The 20,970-nt window shown below is 32.5% G+C and overlaps 1 protein-coding gene across 12 annotated transcripts in view; it reads right to left on the bottom strand.

Moving 5' to 3' along the window:
- Positions 1 to 20,970, bottom strand: part of LOC143080046 (nuclear receptor coactivator 5-like) — a 42,961-nt gene that overhangs the window by 21,625 nt on the left and 366 nt on the right. For 7 of the 12 annotated variants that reach the window (XM_076255696.1, XM_076255695.1, XM_076255694.1 and 4 more), the window contains exons 2-5: positions 18,111 to 18,641; positions 13,185 to 13,295; positions 12,673 to 12,802; positions 9,751 to 9,822 (exon numbers count right to left, since the gene is read on the bottom strand). In XM_076255696.1, the coding sequence (XP_076111811.1) occupies positions 9,751 to 9,822; positions 12,673 to 12,802; positions 13,185 to 13,295; positions 18,111 to 18,573 (776 nt within the window). In that variant the 5' untranslated portion in view covers positions 18,574 to 18,641. The remainder of the gene's footprint in view (positions 1 to 9,750; positions 9,823 to 12,672; positions 12,803 to 13,184; positions 13,296 to 18,110; positions 18,642 to 20,970) is intronic. The other 5 variants (XM_076255700.1, XM_076255699.1, XM_076255697.1 and 2 more) reach the window with 2 other exon arrangements.

The raw sequence follows: 20,970 nt of genomic DNA on the forward strand, positions 1-20,970 counted from the left end.
GGCACAGATAACTGGATTATCTTTAATAAGTTTGCATTTATCTGTCCACTGTAGATCACAAATATTTCTCCTGTCATGACTTACTTGAAGTAAAGTATTTAAAACATCATCCCATCGTGTTTCACCAGCAGAAAATGTCAGAAAAAATGTTGGAATTCCAATTTGCCTAATCATTGCATATAGGTCTTTCATTGTTCTTTCCCAGTATGGGGGTGTGCCACGAACTGGCTGGAGGAATCGGAAACCAACATCTGACTTCAATATCTTCTTTAAACTATCAGGTTTTGTTAACATGGAGGCACTTACTTTCTGACCATCTTCACTTTTTTGTTTACCTTTACGAAGAGCTATGGATATGTTTGATGTAACATTCATAATTTCAGTCACATACTGAGCAAAAAATATATACTGACTGTCTGTGGCAAATCTAGTGTCTGCTGACAAAAGTCGTGCATTAAAGTATTTGGAGGGTGTTAATCTGACTTGTCTTTCCATAGAATATCCAAACTCTCCACCAGGATGCAAATGTGGAAATGCCATTGCATCTATACCTTTCTCTTTGAATATGCTTTTTGGTATTTGATTTTCTCCAGGAGCTAGACAAAACACCTTCCCATCAGTATCAAGGATTTCTTGACCCAGGTCTATAGGCTGTAAACAGGTGTCTACAGGATAAGCAGCAATATCATTACCTTCAATGTCTTTGGATTGCTCATTTTCACCTTCATCCTCACTGATGGTACCAGAATCATTATTCTTGCTTTCTTCATTTAATCTAATATCTTTGCTGCTTTCACCATTAAGAATGTCTATCTCTAATGAGTTGTCACAAACAATGAGATCTGAATCATCTTCAGTATACCATAAATTCCTTAGTTGTACATCTTTGTACCATTTATTGTTTTTTAAAAAGAACTGAACTGCTTCTTGCACATTAGCTGGATTAATCCATCCAAATTTGTGATAGCCTTTGTATTCAACTTTACGCTTTAGTTTAACTTTAATTAACTGTGCATCATTAATTGGTCTAGGCAATGTTGCGGTTACACTATTTAAGTCACATGGTACATTGATACAAGGTCCCTTTACTCCACATTGACCTCCTTTTGGCAAACATAGAATCTTCATGAACGGAATCCGTAATGCAACAAGTTGTCTTTCCAGATCATTTAATTTCTCAAGTTCAGGTGGAATAGGTTCAAGATTAAGGCCATTTGCTTGTGCCTGTGGTGGCATATTGTTAATAGATAAATGTCTATGACATGTAAAGCATATCCATTCGTTTGCCTTTTCACATTTTACTTTACAATGTTTATCACATGTATGAACAAAATTTCCAGTTAAACATTCGCTTGCCTTTTCATTAGAATACTTCGCTCTGTTACATTTTTTTACTTGACTTTTGTACAAAGATCTTATGCAGACTGTGCAGACATATACTGGATGGTCCTGTATGCTTTTCTGAAATTTTTTTATTGCTTTCTGAACAGAATTTCTATTGGCTATTTTTTTTTCTCTGAAATATTTGTCATTATGATATTTGGTTTTTAACATAGTTTTCAGTTTACATCTAAATAGTGGGTCCGATGAATATCTCTTTATTGATGAAGCCTTCAACTTATTTCGTAAAGATTCATACCGTTGGTACTTGTTCTTTGAAACAGATTTGACTTTCTCTCTGAATTCTGTATTGTTCTTGTACTTCTTAGAATATTGAGTTTTAAGTCTCATTTGAAAATCAGTATTTGTTCTGTACTTTGACTTAGACATTTCTTTCAACTTGTTTCTAAAAACGGAGTTGTTTGCATATTTCATTATGGAAGACACCTGCTTAAGTTGTTTGTATTTCAAAATTGTCTGGTATCTTAATCTGTCACTTTTCTTTTTGTGTTCCTTGTACACTTTGTCTGTGCTATACTTTAATCTATAACTTTTCTTTTTGTGTTCCTTGTACACTTTGTCTGTGCTATACTTTAATCTATCACTTTTCTTTTTGTGTTCCTTGTACACTTTGTCTGTGCTATACTTTAATCTACCACTTTTCTTTTTGTGTTCCTTGTACACTTTGTCTGTGCTATATCTTAATCTTTCATTCCTGTTTTTCTTTTCTTTGTCCTTTCTCTCTTTGATTTTTTTATTTTCTAAATAGTGTTCTTTTGTGGTGTTATTTTGTCTAGTTTTATCCTTTACTTCAGCATTTCTAATCTTTTGTGTTTCTTTCTTCAGCTGATCACATAAATATGTTTGTAAACCCGATGAAAAATTCTGCAAAACAGGCTGAGTACTTGTGGTAAGAACAACATCATAATGATCTAAGTTTCTGTGATACAGATATATTCCTCTATTGTCAGATAAAGTTATTGTACTATGCTTAAGCCAAACCCAATGTACTCCAGACTTTGTATAGGTGTAAATATCAGTTTGAAGTAAATGGCTGGCTGTAAAAATTTCCACCTCTGTTGCCCAGGTTTTATTTTCTCTCATTCTTGTGTTAACTAAATAGGAATTTGCATTTCCTTTGTACTGTGGAGGTAAATAACCTTTCAAGTCCTTTTGATTCTCTATAAAATGGTTACAAATTCTATGTCTTATTATGTCATGAAATCTTTGATGACCACAAATGGTATACGACAATGCTGCAAAGAAGCAGTTTCCATCACCAGTAATGGTTTGAAATGTAGCTGGTGCAGCTAGTTGTAAAGATGATAAAACTTCTGTTGCTTGATTAATATTCGGAGTTTTGGAAGATTTAAGGTTTAATAATAGCTGCATGCGCTCCTTCCCTTCTTTATTTACCGGAAAGTAGACATAAGATGAAGAAACCTGTAAAGATAAAGTGATTAATTGTGTATTTGTTCAACGATACATAATCTCTACTGATACATAGTTTTTGACTTATTACATTATTGTGCATTAATGATACAGTTTTTGAGTTTAAACACATTTCTTATATTTAGTATAACATCTTACAGGTATGTGTTTGGCAAAAATGTTGAGATTTACTTAAGGCAAATGTTTTGCCAATGAAAACTTTTTTCAAATATATGGCTTCTACATTTTAAAATAAAAAAACTAGGAACTACCCAGTCGTAATCTTTTTATTACATTTATACATATTTAAAAAAAAGTTTCAGGGGCTTATTACTTTTTTTTCATTGTTGTATTTGTTAATAGATGAGATTTAAATATTGGTAAAACTTATTTTACCTGTCTAGAAAGTCCTATATTTAAACATATATACCTTTTCTCTAAATTGCTGCTTCCGTTTTTTGTCTTTAATTCTTTTTGCTCTATTTCGTGCCATGTTGTATGACGTCTGAAATGAAAACAATGAAATTGTCAAAATTATTGCAAAACAATGAAAAACAACTATTGAGAAACAACAAGGGAAACTGTGAGTAGCTCAAAGTTGATACCCCTGTCAGACCCAAATACTTGACAGTAAACAGGAAGTTGATGAGTCAGAGTGATGAATCTAAAAAAGCATGACATGTTAAAACTGACTTATATAATCCTTGAAACAAAATTTCAAATCCTTGTAATGTAGTTCCCGAGATAAATTTGTCAAAAATTTTCAACTTGGATGTCATGTGTGAAATGAGAAGTCGGGTATAAAAATTGACAAAACAAAATTTAGTAAGTTAACAAATGAAGTTGAACTACCCAAACTCCAATCTTGAAAATGCATAAATTTGATTGAATAAATTACAAAGCCATACTTTCATACCTGACTACAATATCTCTTGCGTGAAATAAATATCTTCACTCGACACTGGAGAAGATTGCGCTACTTACAAACCCTAAAAAAAAAAAAAAACTTTATTTTAACAAAAATGAATACATCATTATGCAATATACATGTACATTATACTGGTATACAAATAACATAATATATAACAATATTCAAAATCACCAGAATGTCTCCTCTGAAAAATCATAGAATATGAAAAATAATAAGTGTCTTTTTAAATTGTCCTTTTAACAGTGTTCATATTTTCATTTTTTTCTGTTCAGATTCTTCTGTGGGAAGTTCTGATGTCCCAGCACCATCAGAAACTGAGGTTTTCTCATTTACATCAGGTTTTTTATCCTGAGAAGATTCTTGGGAAGTAAATGAGTCCTCGAATTCATCAGTCTCATATTCAGCCAATTTCCTTTTCAGATTATAGTTCTCTTTTAAAGTGTCAGATAATTTTTTTCTTCGGTCACTGTCTAGTTTTTCATTTTTCTTAATACTTGTCTGCAGCACCTCTGCATCAGCAGAAAGCTTATTTCCCATTGCTAGTATTTCATCTATGGTTTTATTTAAAAAACCTCTGTGTTCTACAGGAACTTTATTAGCGAATTTGGAATAGCAACCATTTAATTGATATGCTCTGGCTTTCAGATCTTCTGACATTTTCTTCATGTGTATATAGGTTTGTTGCATCTTTCCTCTGAAAATTCAATTAAAATTTAACTATTAAGTATGTTATCTTACAGTAACCTGAATGAATCAATTAAATCTGTGAGTTACTGCTCCCTACAATGATACCACTGTCAATAGTATACCATTAACAGGAAGATATTAAGTGATGCAACTGATAATTTATCAAACAATTTAACTCACTCATTTGAACCCTAGATAAATTGTCTTTGCCTACTCCTGTAAAAAAATAATTCTTTTTCACCTGTGCAAACCCAGGAAGATCAGCAAACAGACAGAGAGGACAATTTTAATGTAATATAACAGCTTCCACTTTGAGAATGAAGTATATTTTTTACAGGCAATATACTATGATACAAAGTAATACTATAGAGATACTAGAGTATATATGCATACTAGTGCAATTTTTTTAAAGAATTCAAATATGTTCCAACAGCAATTAAATATGAGAGTGAAATCTTGCATATTTCCAACACAAAACAAAAAGTGAAAGATAACTTTCAATTATCAATCTTTCTTGAATTAATTTGAATGTTGATAGAAACCTATCTTGTAGCAGTAATTTTTTTCATGAAGTAGGCCTGGCATAGTACATTGAATACTATTTATGATTAGAATTTTAAAAAAACAATATTTGATATTACTGCAATATTAAAGGCAGATGTTTTTGAAAATAAAACAAAATTTCAATATATTTTACATCTATATCTCTGGATAAGATGATGCTGTCAATCATGAGTGAATCGTTATAAATGGTAGTAGTGTATAGATATGATGTAAAATAGCATGGTTAATTTAGCCAATCAAACACGTCCTTAATTTAGATATTGACTCGCCCAATTATTTCTGTATCTGAAATTTTTAATTGTAAGGAGATGTTTAATAATGGAAACTAGAAAAATCATTAGAGATCGAACTAAAAATGTTGCATTGTATTAAATTTTGCAGTATGTGACTTAACAATAGAATGTGGGAGAGTGCAAAACTAAAGATGTGAATGAGTGTTATCCGGCACCACCACGAGGAGGGTCTACAAATAAAGCATATAAATAAGCACTAGCTCACACAATTCTTTACGTGCAGACTTAACCATGCAATTTGAAACCTGGCCTTTGCAAAAGCAATTTAATTAAATGAATAAATGTTTCAATTTTTTAACCATGCATAAAGGTGTGAGTATGAAAATTGTGTACGATCATATTTTATGTTGAATTCATCATCAAAATCTTTTTAAGCCAAGTTTCAGATTAAGCAAAAGTTGAGGTTGCTTATTTCTAAATTTCATTGTTGTACTAGATTGACAAAATGTTCATCAAGTGTTAAAAAAGCATTGCACAACAAATTTACAAGCCTCAAATTTTACTTGGTGCCATGTAATGTGACAAACAGTGACGTACAACATACATACATAAAGCCTTTGTAGATAATAAATTTACATACCTTTTAGTGCAATCTTCACGACACTTTCTTCAATGTTAGACTCGAAACTAAGAACGTTTGCAAGCACGTTTTTCATCACAAACTAAGCGCATTTGTCAAGCACTTTTGTCAACAGGAATCAAACTAACCATGTTTGAAAGCACGTGTTGAAAAAAAATAAGATAAAATTTAATTGAATCAGTTTCATTGTCCCATACAGGATTATATATGGTTTAGAGGTGGGGATCTCGACCGGTTACAAGAAAATAGCAAATTCTCAAATTGAACAGGGTGGGGGTGACCCCCAGGCACTTTCCTTTTATTTAATTTGATTTGTTTTATTGTCCCATACAAGAATTTATATGGTTTAGGGGTGGGGATCTGGACCGTTTACAAGTTCTCAAATTGAAGGGGGTGGGGGTGACCCCCAGGCACTTTCCTTTTATTTCATTTGATTTGTTTTATTGTCCCATACAAGAGTTTATATGGTTTAGGGGTGGGGATCTGGACCGTTTACAAGTTCTCAAATTGAAGGGGGTGGGGGTGACCCCCCAGGAACTTCCCTTTTATTTCATTAGATTAGTTTTATTGTCCCATATAAGAATATATATGGGTTAGGGGTGGGGATCTGGACCGTTTACAAGTTCTCAAACAAGAGGGGGTGGGGGTGACCCCCATGGACTTCCCTTTTATTTCATTTGACTAGTTTTATTGTCCCATATAAGAATATATATGGTTTAGGGGTGGGGATGTTGACCGTTTACAAGTTTTCAAACAAGAGGGGGTGGGGTGAGCCCCTAGGGACATCACTTTTATTTCATTTCATTTGTTTTATTGTCCCCTACAAGAATATATATGGTTTAGGGGTGGGGATCTGGACCGTTTACAAGATAATAGCATATTCTCAAATTGAACGGGGTGGGGATGACCCCCGGGGACTTCCCTTTAATTTAATTTGATTTGTTTTATCGTCCCATTCAAGAATATATATGGTTTAGGGGTGGGGATCTGGACTGTTAACAAGATAAAAGCATATTCTAAAATTGAAGGGGGTGGGGATGACCCCCCAGGGACTCCCCCTATATTTCATGTGATTTGTTTTATTGTCCTATAATCGTTTCTGAAGACTGCATGTATCTATCACTTACAGTTTTCAAGTTATATTCATTTGAAAATTTTAGAAAATAAAATCCCATAGGGTTCTATAGTAAACCCCTCCCCCCTTTCTACCCCCCAAAATACCCCTTAATAGACCCCAATGCACAAACGAAAGATTGATGGCTCACCTAGACATGCTAGTCTAACATATTGTAAAATCCTAAGTAAATCTGACAAGCCGTTTAGGAGAACCGCTGCGGACAAGTTCATTTTTAAAGTGGCGGAAGAAGAAGAAGAATAATAAAAATAATAAGAACTGAGCAAAAACAATAAGTCTCCAAACTTTGTTTGGGAGACTTAAATATTAAAATGTAACAAAAGGTGCTTGTTATCACTGAATGGTAAAGATTGTTTTAATTTATCAGTTGGTAGTAAAAGTGACTTAAGTTGATTCAATTAATATTCTGGACAAAGAAAGATAACTCCAATCAATTGAAAATTTCTTGCTATTGCAAATTATTGTGCAATTAGATATTTCTTGCTATTGCGCAATACTGTGCAATTGAAAATATTTGCTATTGCACAATACTGTGCAATTGAAGATTTCTTGCTATTGCGCAACACTGTGCAATTGAAAATTTCTTGCTATTGCACAATACTGTGCAATTGAAGATTTCTTGCTATTGCTGAATACTGTGCAATTGAAAATTTCTTGCTATTGCACAATACTTAATATAATAATTTTGGATCCTGATTTGAACCAACTTCAAAACTGGGCCCATAATCAAAAATCTTAGTACATGTTTAGATTCAGCATATCAAAAAAGCTCAAGAATTCAATTTTTGTTAAAATCAAACTTAGTTTAATTTTGGACCCTTTGGACTTTAATGTAGACCAATTTGAAAACGGGACTAAAAATTAAGAATCTACATACACAGTAAGATTTGGCATATCAAAGAACCCCAATTATTCAATTTTTGATGAAATCAAACAAAGTTTAATTTGGACCCATTTTGGACCAACTTGAAAACTGGGCCAATAATCAAAAATCTAAGTACATTTTTAGATTCAGCATATCATGGAAACCCCAAGGATTCAATTTTTGTCAAAATCAAACTAAGTTTAATTTTGGACCCTTTGGACCTTAATGTAGACCAATTTGAAAACGGGACCAAAAATTAAGAATCTACATACACAGTTAGATTCGGCATATCAAAGAACCCCAATTATTCAATTTTTGATGAAATCAAACTAAGTTCAATTTTGGACCCTTTGGGCCCCTTATTCCTAAACTGTTGGGACCAAAACTACCAAAATCAAACCCAACCTTCCTTTAGTGGTCATAAACCTTGTGTTTAAATTTCATAGATTTCTATTTACTTAAACTAAAGTTATGGTGCGAAAACCAAGAATAATGCTTACTTGGGCCCCTTTTTGGCCCCTAATTCCTAAACTGTTCAGACCTTAACTCCCAAAATCAATACCAACCTTCCTTTTGTGGTCATAAACCTTGTATTTAAATTTCATTGATTTCTATTTACTTAAACTAAAGTTATTGTGCAAAAACCAAGAATAATGCTTATTTGGGCCCTTTTTTGGCCCCTAATTCCTAAACTGTTAGAACCAAAACTCCCAAAATCAATCCCAACCTTCCTTTTGTGGTCATAAACCTTGTGTCAAAATTTCATAGATTTCTATTTACTTAAACTTAAGTTATTGTACAAAAAACCAAGAAAATGCTTATTTGGGCCCTTTTTGGCCCCTCATTCCTAAAATGTTGGGATCAAAACCCCCAAAATCAATCCCAACCTTCCTTTTGTGGTCATAAACCTTGTGTTAAAATTTCATAGATTTCTATTCACTTTTACTAAAGTTAGTGCGAAAACTAAAGTATTCGGACGACGACGACGACAACGCCAACGTGATAGCAATATACGACGAAAAATTAAAATTTTTGCGGTCGTATAAAAACTACCTTGACCAAAAACTTTAACCTGAAACTCCCACTTTCATTTTCTATGTTCAGTGGACCGTGAAATTGGGGTCAAAAGTCTAATTTGGCTTAAAAATTAGAAAGATCATCTCATAAGCAACAAGTGTACTAAGTTTCAAGTTGATTGGACTTCAGCTTCATCAAAAACTACCTTGACCAAAAACTTTAACCTGGACGGACGAAGGGAACCACAGACGGACGGACGAACGGAGTCACAGACCAGAAAACATAATGCCCCTCTACTATCGTAGGTGGGGCATAAAAAAATCATCAGGTTTAAAGTATTAATGCATTGTTACAACGAATATTTCATCAATGAAATTCAAGTCAGATATACTCATGAATATCCTTTTCATATGGGATACAATCTTTTTTAAGTCTGATGCAGACATTTTTAGTCAAAGCGTTTCAACTGAGGTTCTACACAGGCGTCAAAAGGCGTCATTATGGAGTAAAGGGGGTGGCGTCAAAAAGCGTCATTATGGAGGAAAGGGTAAACACTTCATGACAGGAAATCAGAGTACAACTAAGTTAGACCAGCATAATTCAATATTTTAACAAAGATCTGGACTATGAATTCATATACATTGTATACACAGGATTCTGATTTTGAAAGCACTAAATGTTTCATAAACCTTTGACAAACAACTTTTCTGCATTATTTTTTTTCAACTTCCTATCTCTAAAAAAAGTTCTTAAACCGTTTTAACCCTTAGTTGTAATCTGAAATTTTCTTCTTTCAAGAAAAATTTGCTTATATCATTCTTGTACAAAATAATTAACAATGTTATTTTAGATATCACTGACACTGACCTTTCTCTTGACATTGTAGATCTTTCTCTACCGTCTATTGCTGCTCTGCTTTGTGGAGGAGGGGCTGGATATCTAAATAGACAATTTTATTTGTATTATAATTATACCAATAATAGAAAAGATTATTTTTTTGTGGAAGGTAAGAAATTAATAACGACAAAGGAATATGCAAACTGGTATTTTTTTTTACAGCATTGACTATTTCCGCGGATAACCAATCTGTATGTCTGTAGGACTCGACTACACCGAAAGGAAGGTAGTATACATAACCTATAGCTAATAATGACTTCACAGTTCAACTACACCAAAAGGAAGGCAGTATACCTAACCTATAGCTAATAATGACTTCAAGGTTCAACTACACCGAAAGGAAGGTAGTATACATAACCTATAGCTAATAATGACTTCACAGTTCAACTACATCGAAAGGAAGGTAGTATACCTAACCTATAGCTAATAATGACTTCAAGGTTCAACTACACCGAAAGGAAGGTAGTATACATAACCTATAGCTAATAATGACTTCACAGTTCAACTACATCGAAAGGAAGGTAGTATACATAACCTATAGCTAATAATGACTTCACAGTTCAACTACATCGAAAGGAAGGTAGTATACCTAACCTAAAGCTAATAATGACTTCACAGTTCAACTACACCGAAAGGAAGGTAGTATACATAACCTATAGCTAATAATGACTTCACAGTTCAACTACATCGAAAGGAAGGTAGTATACATAACCTATAGCTAATAATGACTTCACAGTTCAACTACACCGAAAGGAAGGTAGTATACATAACCTATAGCTAATAATGACTTCACGGTTCAACTACATCGAAAGGAAGGTAGTATACATAACCTATAGCTAATAATGACTTCAAGGTTCAACTACATCGAAAGGAAGGTAGTATACATAACCTATAGCTAATAATGACTTCACGGTTCAACTACACCGAAAGGAAGGTAGTATACCTAACCTATAGCTAATAATGACTTCACGGTTCAACTTCACCGAAAGGAAGGTAGTATACCTAACCTATAGCTAATAATGACTTCACAGTTCAACTACATCGAAAGGAAGGTAGTATACCTAACCTATAGCTAATAATGACTTCACGGTTCAACTACATCGAAAGGAAGGCAGTTTACCTAACCAAGAGCTAATAAAGACTTTACGGGTCAACTACACCGAAAGAAAGGTAGTATACCTAACCTATAGCTAATAATGACTTCACGGTTCAACTACATCGAAAGAAAGGTAGTATACCTAACCTATAGCTAATAATGACTTCACGGGTCAACTACATCGAAAGAAAGGTAGTATACCTAACCTATAGCTAATAATGACTTCACGGGTCAACTACATCGAAAGGAAGGTAGTATACCTAACCTAAAGTTAATAATGACTTCACAGTTCAACTACATCGAAAGGAAGGTAGTATACCTAACCTAAAGTTAATAATGATTTCACAGTTCAACTACATCGAAAGGACGGTAGTATACCTAACCTAAAGCTAATAATGACTTCACGGTTCAACTAACAAGCAAGCTAACCAAAGATTCTACCTTTTACCTAGGCACTCAATGAATTCTGCTGTTAAGAGTAGAATTTCTTGCATAAATGGATTGATTGACTGGATTATGCTATATGCTATCTCAGTGCAACAGGTTACAGGTCATAGCTTTACACTTGATCTATTACTTTTCAATGCAAGAAACTATTTTCTATATAAAAAGTTGACATTTTAGCATCGTTTGTTTACTTTTCCTTGTTGTGATGATTTTCGGGTTCAAAAGCAAGTATTTTCCCGTAAAATGCTTATATTCTGACGTCATCATTCTATGACGTCGAGTAGCTTATTCATAACAAGAGTGCACAATGCTTCTATACAACATATATAGTTGACCCATTACTTAAAGTTTAAGAAAAATAGACCAAAACACAAAAACTTAATACTGTGCAATGAACCGTGAAAATGAGGTCACAGTCAAATAAAACCTGCGCGACTGACATAAAGATCATAAAATATTTCCATACACCAAATATAGTTGACGTATGGCATATAGTATTAGATAAAAAGACCAAAACTCAAAAACTTAACTTTGACCATTGAACCATGAAAATGAGGTCAAGGTCACATGACATCTGTCCGTTAGACATGTACACATTACAATTACATCATTCCATACAACAAATATGGTACACCTATTGCATATAGTATGAGAAAAACAGACCAAAACACAAAAATTTAACTATAACCACTGAACCATGAAAATGAGGTCAAGGTCAGATGACACCTGTCAGTTGGATATGTACACCTTACAGTCCTTCCATACACCGAATATACTAGTCCTACTGCTTATAGTATCTGAGATATGGACTTGACCACCAAAACTTAACCTTGTTCACTGATCCATGAAATGAGGTCGAGGTCAAGTGAAAACTGTCTGACAGACATGAAGACCTTGCAAGGTATGCACATATCAAATATAGTTATCCTATTACTTATAATAAGAGAGAATTCAACATTACAAAAAAATTTGAACTTTTTTATCAAGTGGTCACTGAACCATGAAAATGAGGTCAAGGACATTGGACATGTGACTGACGGAAACTTTGTAACATGAAGCATCTATATACAAAGTATGAAGCATCCAGGTCTTCCACCTTCTAAAATATAAAGCTTTTAAGAAGTGAGCTAACGCTGCCGCCTCCCGATCACTATCCCTATGTCGAGCTTTCTGCAACAAAAGTTGCAGGCTCCACAAAAAAGCATATGATGTGAGAATACGATTGGAACAGCCCAAACACTATATTCATATTTTACCACTGGTGTGTACTCAAAGCGTTTAAAGAACGTCATGTTAGAATAAAGTATAATTGTCAGAACCAAAAAACACATGTGAATTCAAACATATACCTATCTCTGTCGTATCCACTAGATGTACTATTAGCTGTTGAACTTGGGCTCTGTCTAGTTGCAGGACTTGGTCGTCTTGTAGAAGAAGGATTTTGTGTTCCTTTTCTACCATCTAATGCCATTTTAACATCTACAAAATATAACTTTAAATTGAAGAATCATTACAATGAAAAATTTGGTCATTAATCATCATTTAACTTTAATTATAAGTGAATTTACATATTTAAAGTTTAATTATTAAGGTATAAATGAGAGCTTTTTCTAATATGACCAGACTGTGAGTCAGATGACTCAACAATAACAATGTCATAATTGATGTTATGTGTATGTTTTGGTTTTAAGTGTCAAAAGATTACGCAACAATTTATAATGTCTCTCAAAGTATGTTTTGAGACACTCCCCTGAAAATATAGAAACGTTTGTAGCACTATTTGCAAGCTTATATGGTTCCATCCATCCAATTTACGATCTTCATTTACTATAACGAATAATCTATCATTTCTCAGTCGTACCTAACTTGCTGCCTTTTAACAGGCCTCCATTCTCGTTCTCTACTGCTTGTAGTGCGTCTTCCTCTTTTTCGTATTGTACAAATGCAAATCCTCTGTCGTGAAGCGAGAGACCTAAAATACAGGAACATTACAGAATAATAAAATTTTCTTGCTGATTTTTATAATGAAGTACCTTTATGTTTGGGTTCCAACTTTAATGGGGTGTTTGTTCAGCTGAGAAATGAATGATAATTTGGTAATGATTAATGCTTCTTTCAAGGCAATTCGGGTCTTTTCTAGCTACATACATGTGATAAAATTTCAGTTACTTTTAAATGAATGTACATTGATACAATGTGTTTTACATTTTATTGTTACGTACATATTAAATTCTAAGTGAGGTATCAAATTAGAAACCCCTTTATTATATATTAGTTTCAATGGAACAGCCTTAATATAAAAAGAGAGTAAAGAAACATCTCTGTTGTGTCAAACATTCTTAAAATTTTGAACTCCTTTTATCTTATTCTATGTTGAATTCACCAACCACTGCATCCCTTTAATTATGTATTAAGACTAAATATTAATAACCCTTTTAACAAAAAATTTCAAAGTTTATAGTGTTTTTCTTTTTTTAAAAACATATTTCAAAATAAAATGAATTTAGTATTGAAATTCAAATATAATCTACAAACATTTATTAACTTTGATTTGTTCAGATAGAAAATGTTAAACACAACTAGATTTTTCTGAATATGTACTTTCTTTTTTCTTTCACTTTAATTGGTTAAATTTTATATCTGGATACTTCAAGCTGTGATTTTTAAGAGTTAAATTGTTTTGTGCTTTAATTTGAGTATGTAAAAAAAATTACATTTATTTCAGTCTTTTCAAACATTTTTATTGTTAAATTGAATTTAATGTATATATATATATATATACCGGTACCTTCAAATTTTTAATTGTGTTTCATGTTTATTCCTTCCTTATATCATAACTTTTTGGTAATTTGTATTTCTTTCTTTTATATTTCATTTTAAGGGTTAATTCAAAAGCATAATCGGATACCAAGACTAATATTAGTAACACTTTTATTGTAATAAATATCTTCAGAAAATAACTAATTATTAAATGAAAAATAGATCTGCGTACTTTCCAGCATGAGGGAGTACAATAACAATACACTTGTATACTGATAACTTTACCATACAGTACGAATCCACGGTTGTTCTAATTGTCTTAGTCAACAGTCAAATAAAAAAGATCAGCAAAAATTTCTAAATACGATAAAACGCTCACGTGAAATTTCGCGCAAAATAATTTCTATCTCTGCTGCTTTTGATGCGGCGTTTTAAAGAATTACATCACGATCATTTTCGCAAAGAAAAGAGTACTCATTTTTTTTTTAATTATTTATTGTGAACTTTTCTTCTGTAGACACAATTTTCTGCTTTGATTATAATATAGGCAAGAGATAATGTGCAGCACTAACCTACAGTACATGCATGTATGTAAAGAAATTGGCTGAATATGATAACAAAAAGGCTAATGAAGAGGAAACATCTGTCTTGCCTACTGGCCAATTAAATTATAACCCTAGTATTTGTACATGTATGTCTAAATGTCTGAAGTAAGTAGTCTAAAATACCTAACAAATATATATAAATTTTATCAAAAATAGAATTTGGTTTATGCATGTACATTGGTTGGGCTGGCAATTTAAAACAACTTATTATTTATTCTTCAAAAAAATACATTCTCCTGGTAATTCAGGTACAATGTACATATTTTCCTGGCACTCACAACAGAAGCAAAGTTCACATTACACACACTATTTTAGGGGCAAGCAAAACAATACAAGGAAAGGAAGTGTGCTTATTCTAAATCAGACAATCTTTGTACATGTACAAATGTTTTCATTTTTTAAATTTAAAAGAAAACATAATGCCCCTCTACTATCGTAGGTGGGGCATAAAAAAAGAGGTAAAATAATCAACGCCAAATCTCTTCAACATTTTAAACTTTCTTACAAAATACAACCACTAAATCATCTTCCAAACTAATTTATTGCAAAGTTGAACTAATTTAGCATAAACACACATGATCTTTCTAGCATTGAAAAGGCAAACAGAAGTCAACAAACTGAATTTTTTTATTTAATTTATTCTTCTCCACAATACAGTAAATGTCAAATTTACATAAAAAAAATCAAAGAGCAGATTGCTCTGAGGGATAAGATTTCCATTGATTTCATTGACACATGTACATGTATAGCTGGATAGTATTATTTTCAAAACTAATTCAACTGCACATGTAAAATGTAAATTACGTAATCTGAATAGTTACTCAACTTTAAAAATAGCCAATCGCGGATACAAGTGTATGAACAATGTACTTATTGTGTTTTATTTTTGTACTATCAATTCCAAGTTTACTTTCCACAGCAGTCACTGAGACAAAGAGTGAGAGAAGGTATTTCACTTCGTATCTTATCACCTATTCTACGTTAATTCTAGTCCTGAGGAACCCGATTTCTAACTCTTTAAATATTTAATTTCCTTTGGGTCATTGGGCATGACTCCTTTCTGTACACACTTCTCTGTTTAAATTGCAATCGTTTTTAACATAACACAACGCTTATCAACATTTAACGAGTTAATTTTTCTAGACATGTTGTATCGTATTTTGATTTTGACGGAAGTTCCTTACGGAAGGTAGACGACTCGAAACGATAATATGGAAACTATATGGAAAAAAATCATAGTGAAAGCTTACTTAAAATGTTCCATTCTGATCTTTCATCAAAATCTGTTTCCATAACAAGATCCTCTATTTTAAAATGAGACAGCAGGTAATGTTCTTTTTAAGACAGAAAGAAAGTTACCTGTATAGATACCAACTGCAAATACCTTTTATTTTGCAACAATTGAAAACTGACATACAAATGTACATGTATCCTTATTTCCTAGGAAAAAAGTCAATGTCAGACAAAATAGATTTTTCACCTGTTTCAAATGCCATTCCTCGTTTAATTCAAATTTTTAAAATTGAAAACCAGTTTTTTTATGTTTTCAAAACTTTTGATAATAAACTGAAAACCCAGAGAACAAAAAAAATATATTTGTAACCTAATCACAACATTTTTGATTATATACGTTGGTCAGTTGCACAAATAAACATGACTGTCAAATTTGCTTTACCATTCATTTCGTTTCAGTGGTCACTTTCAGACGATTCCAAAGGTTTTCTCTATATAACCGTACTGCTTTAAGCAATCAACTGTCTAATACGGTTACTTAATTTTCTTATGAAATTTCAAATTATCATTTCGACTTTTGTTTTAACAAGTCATTTTAATGTTTATACCTATATATATGTAAGATGAAAAATATATGTCTTCAGTAAAATAGTCAAATTTAAGAATTTATATGCAAATGATATCTCGCAAAAGCTAAATTCATGACTTCCGCACGTTCAAATCCTTCCAACTTTCCATTTAAAAACCGATTCAACAACTTATTCGACGAATATTAACATATGTATGTGGAATTTTTTCTTCAATTAATCACATCAGAATCCACCATTTTTTTTTGTTTTAACTTACTGCTTGTAAGAACAATAAATCTACAGATTGAAAACAGCAAAACAATTTGTTACATTTCTTGACACGGTCAATGTAGTGATTGCAGATTTTCTGAACCTCTTTTTACATTTAGCTAGGATTTTGATGGTGATTATCACTTTTTAATACTTGTAACAACAATCATTACACTTTTTGCAACTGTATATTAGTTTTGAGGTCGAAAAAAGTCATATTTGTGATTATTTTAATTTAAACACTTACAGGACTCAAATAATGACACTGATCAAATAAATATTTTCTTTATTTTGAAAATTGCTTTTGTATGTTTTGTAAATAGCAAAAATGATAACTGCAGTGATATTGTTGGCTTTTTTCAAAACTACCTCTACCCTTTTTTATTGGGAAAATATGCGTCATTTTTATCAAATTGGGAAATTTAGAATAAACCAGGAATTTGGCTGAAACTTCAATTTGCAGACCCCTTTTCAAGAGTCAAACCCTGCTTTGAAATAAGACCACTTATTGTCAGTGATGATACATAGATAGACCCTCAAATGTGCACATATAATCATTTTAGACATGAAGAATGTATAAATGAGTGTTTTTCAGTTTGAATTCAGGCACAATTACTACTGAGACTGCACTGTTTGGGAAAAAAAGATGTCTTTTTGGGAATAATTTTTAGCCATTTTTTTTTCAAATTGGGATTCTTCTCCAGGGGAAAAAGCCTTTATTCTCCGGTAATTTAAGGCAAACAATATCACTGAACTGCTGGTGAAATAACTATCTTCTTATGATAAGTTATTCATAAAATAATATCTCAAAAAGTGACAGCAATATAAGTTGAATATGTTTTGTATACAACAGAATTTAGAATACATGTATGTTCTTGTTTCTTCATAAATCCTGGTTTTATATATTATTTGGTGTCCCACAACACAATCAAATATGTTGCCGCAGTCTGCACGGTTAGCCACTAGTCCGATGCCCCAGACCAGTGAAATCTTATATGGACTAGTAAGTTATTGCAAAACTTTGTTTGAAATGTTGAAATATTGGTCTTCGGACTAGTAGTTGAAAAAGATTTTGGTGCAGACTGTAATGCCAATATGAAATTGAATAAAATCAATGTTTTGATGAATAACAATGTCAATGAATTTATTTAGCGATAACATTTTGCTAGTTGTTTCAACATGTATAACTATAAGCTATGTTTTTAGTAAATATCCAATAGAATTTTTCTTTCTCTCATCCCACAGAATTGTTCTGACTAAATAGAGGACCAAATATTCTTCTAACAATGGATCAACACAACTCAGAATCTTCAGATTGTTTAAATTTACTACAATACTGTCAATTCTTACCTATTATTTTGCCATATTTTCCAAATATGTCCTCAAGCTCTTTCTTCGTAATAGTCGATACTGGAACATTGCCAACAAACACTCTCGCCTTCATCAGGTCAATATCATTTATATTTGTACGATTTCCAATAGGAGGTGTTTTACTTCTTGGTCTAGGAGATCTACGTCGTGATGATGAAGTACGACTGCGACTTCGACTTCTTCTGTGAACTCTAGGCGATCTCCTTGGTGACCTTCGTGGTGATCTTCTTGGAGATCTCCTTGGTGACCTTCTGGGTGATCTCCTAGGTGACCTTCTGTCACGACTCAATGACCTACGATGTGATCTACTATTACGACTCCTACTTCTGCTGCGACTTCTTCTGATTCTTGGACTACGACTCCTGGATCTTTTGGGCGGTACAATAACTCTACCAAATCGGTCTAAACGCTCGCGTGATCTACTACGTGATCTGGTTGGCATTTTTAACCAAAAAATATATCTGTAATGTTCTCAAAATGTAAAGAATGACATTCAAAGATGAAAAAATCCTGTAATGGAAATATAAAACAATTATTGTACAATAAAATAACAATAATAAAGACTAACACTTTTTCAGCCCAAAATGTTCTTTTCTTGCTGACCTTAGTTTTCAACCACATTGATTAAATGATCACAGTAAAATTACCGATCAATTAAAAATTTTTCAAATCATTACCCTTCTCCCAGAAAAGTAAATTATAAAGAAGAACTATATGCTTCCACCCCTGAGAAACTGACAAGCATGAAGTAATTATTAATATCATTTGACAAGCTGGAGGAAATTAAAAGGGCATGTTATTTTATTTAAGGGGGGGGGGGGGCATTTCCTTAACCGAATGATTAATTTCTAAAGCTTTGCAAGATGTAAAAAGTACATGAAATAACTTTATTCAATTAACATGTGTTTAGTATATTGTCATGGGCACATAAGTGTGTAGACGGGAAATAAAATCACTAAATATAATGGTTTGTCTTCAAATTAAACCTCCATTTTTTTTTCATTCTTCAGAAGACTATCCTGGTAATCTAACAATATAATAATACTCAGGTACTTTTTATTTAACATGTTCAACATGTTTAATGAATTTTTACTCCATGGAACTTCATTTATAAACACAATTTGATATTTGTATTTACCTTTCAGAAAGTCTCTTAGTGCAAAACATAAAATTCCGAAAATAAAAAACCGTTATGAAAAAAATACCGAAAATCTTAATTATTTGTGACTACCATGCTGAAAAGTAGCAGATCATTTTTTGTTTTAGATCTTTAGCAAGAACTTCAAACTTAAAAAAAAAACAACAACAATGCAAACATAAAATTTGTCTTACCACCAAACTATAGCTATCTTCTTGCAAAAAAAATATATATATATAACATCCTTTATCAGTTTACATGTACGATTTTTACCACAAAACTGAACTAATGATGGAGAGTTGTCTCATTGGCACACCACACCTTCCTATATCTTATGATGACCTTTTTCTAAAAGATTTGTAGAAATATTTAAAATGTCATAGCTTGACATACAATAAACGCGATCTCCTAATTATGCCAAGATACTGATTACCTTATTGGGGCCCTGCTTAAATAATGTCTGACAATTTTCCCTACTCAGGACAACTAGATCAACCACAATGAATTTAGTAAAGCCAACTTGCCCCACTGATGAAAAAAGATGCAATCCCGTTGAATATCTATGTTCATGTCCCCTTTAATAATAAAATGAATACCTAAATGAATGAATGGAAATTGTATTTGATAATAACTTGAAAGTAACATTCCACTTTCACTGATTGCTCGCTAGTGTTTAATCATTATTAATTCAAAGACTGCTTGATAGTGTTTAATCTTTCTTAATTCAAAGACAAAAGTAACCAATCCGTTATGTGGTATGTACAAATTGCTGTTAATTGAAATCTTTCAATGTTCATGATAATATATCGGATAATGGTACAATTAACAGGTTTCTTTTCTTTTGTTTAAAGCTTGCAAGAATAAAGTTATTCCTCCAAATATACGAAAATTACATGTATTTACCATTGCATTATAAGCAAGTGAAATGTCATTTACACTTTCATTAATAAGCATGCAATTTTCATTATTTTTTATGCCCCAACTATGATAGTAGAGGGGCATTATGTTTTCTGGTCTGTGCCTCCGTCCGTCCGTTCGCTTCATGTTAAAGTTTTTTGTCAAGGTAGTTTTTGATGAAGTTGAAGTCCAATCAACTTGAAACTTAGTACACATGTTCCCCATGATATGATCTTTCTAATTTTAATGCCAAATTATAGTTTTGACCCCAATTTCATGGTCCACTGAACATAGAAAATGATAGTGGAAAGTTCAGGTTTAAGTTTTTGGTCAAGGTAGTTTTTGATGAAGTTAAAGTTACATCAACTTGAAACTTAGTACACATATTCCCTTTGATATGATCTTTCTAATTTTAATTCCAAATTAAAGTTTTGACCCCAATTTCACAGTCCACTGAACATAGAAAATGATAGTGTGAGTGGGGCATCCGTGTACTATGGACACATTCTTGTTGTATTCTGTGTTAAAGAGTTTTCATTTAAAATGGGCAAGGGTTGGCAGACCTGAACTGCAGATTTTTTAATATATATTCATCTAGACTGTACATTTTTTCATCAAGTGGGGCGAGTTGGCAGGTGTAAAATTAACGGAATTTAACCCTTTTCACAAGTGGGGCGAGTTTGGTAAACTAGTTTGGGGGATTTTTGTTGTGTTGGTTAACAAGTGGGTTGATTTGTCAGCGATCTTTTGCAACCCATTAGGAAGTGGGTAAACATTTAGAGCTTTTATTCACGAGTGTATCGA

Source organism: Mytilus galloprovincialis, chromosome 6 (assembly GCF_965363235.1).
Source record: "Mytilus galloprovincialis chromosome 6, xbMytGall1.hap1.1, whole genome shotgun sequence".
NCBI classification, from domain to species: domain Eukaryota; kingdom Metazoa; phylum Mollusca; class Bivalvia; order Mytilida; family Mytilidae; genus Mytilus; species Mytilus galloprovincialis.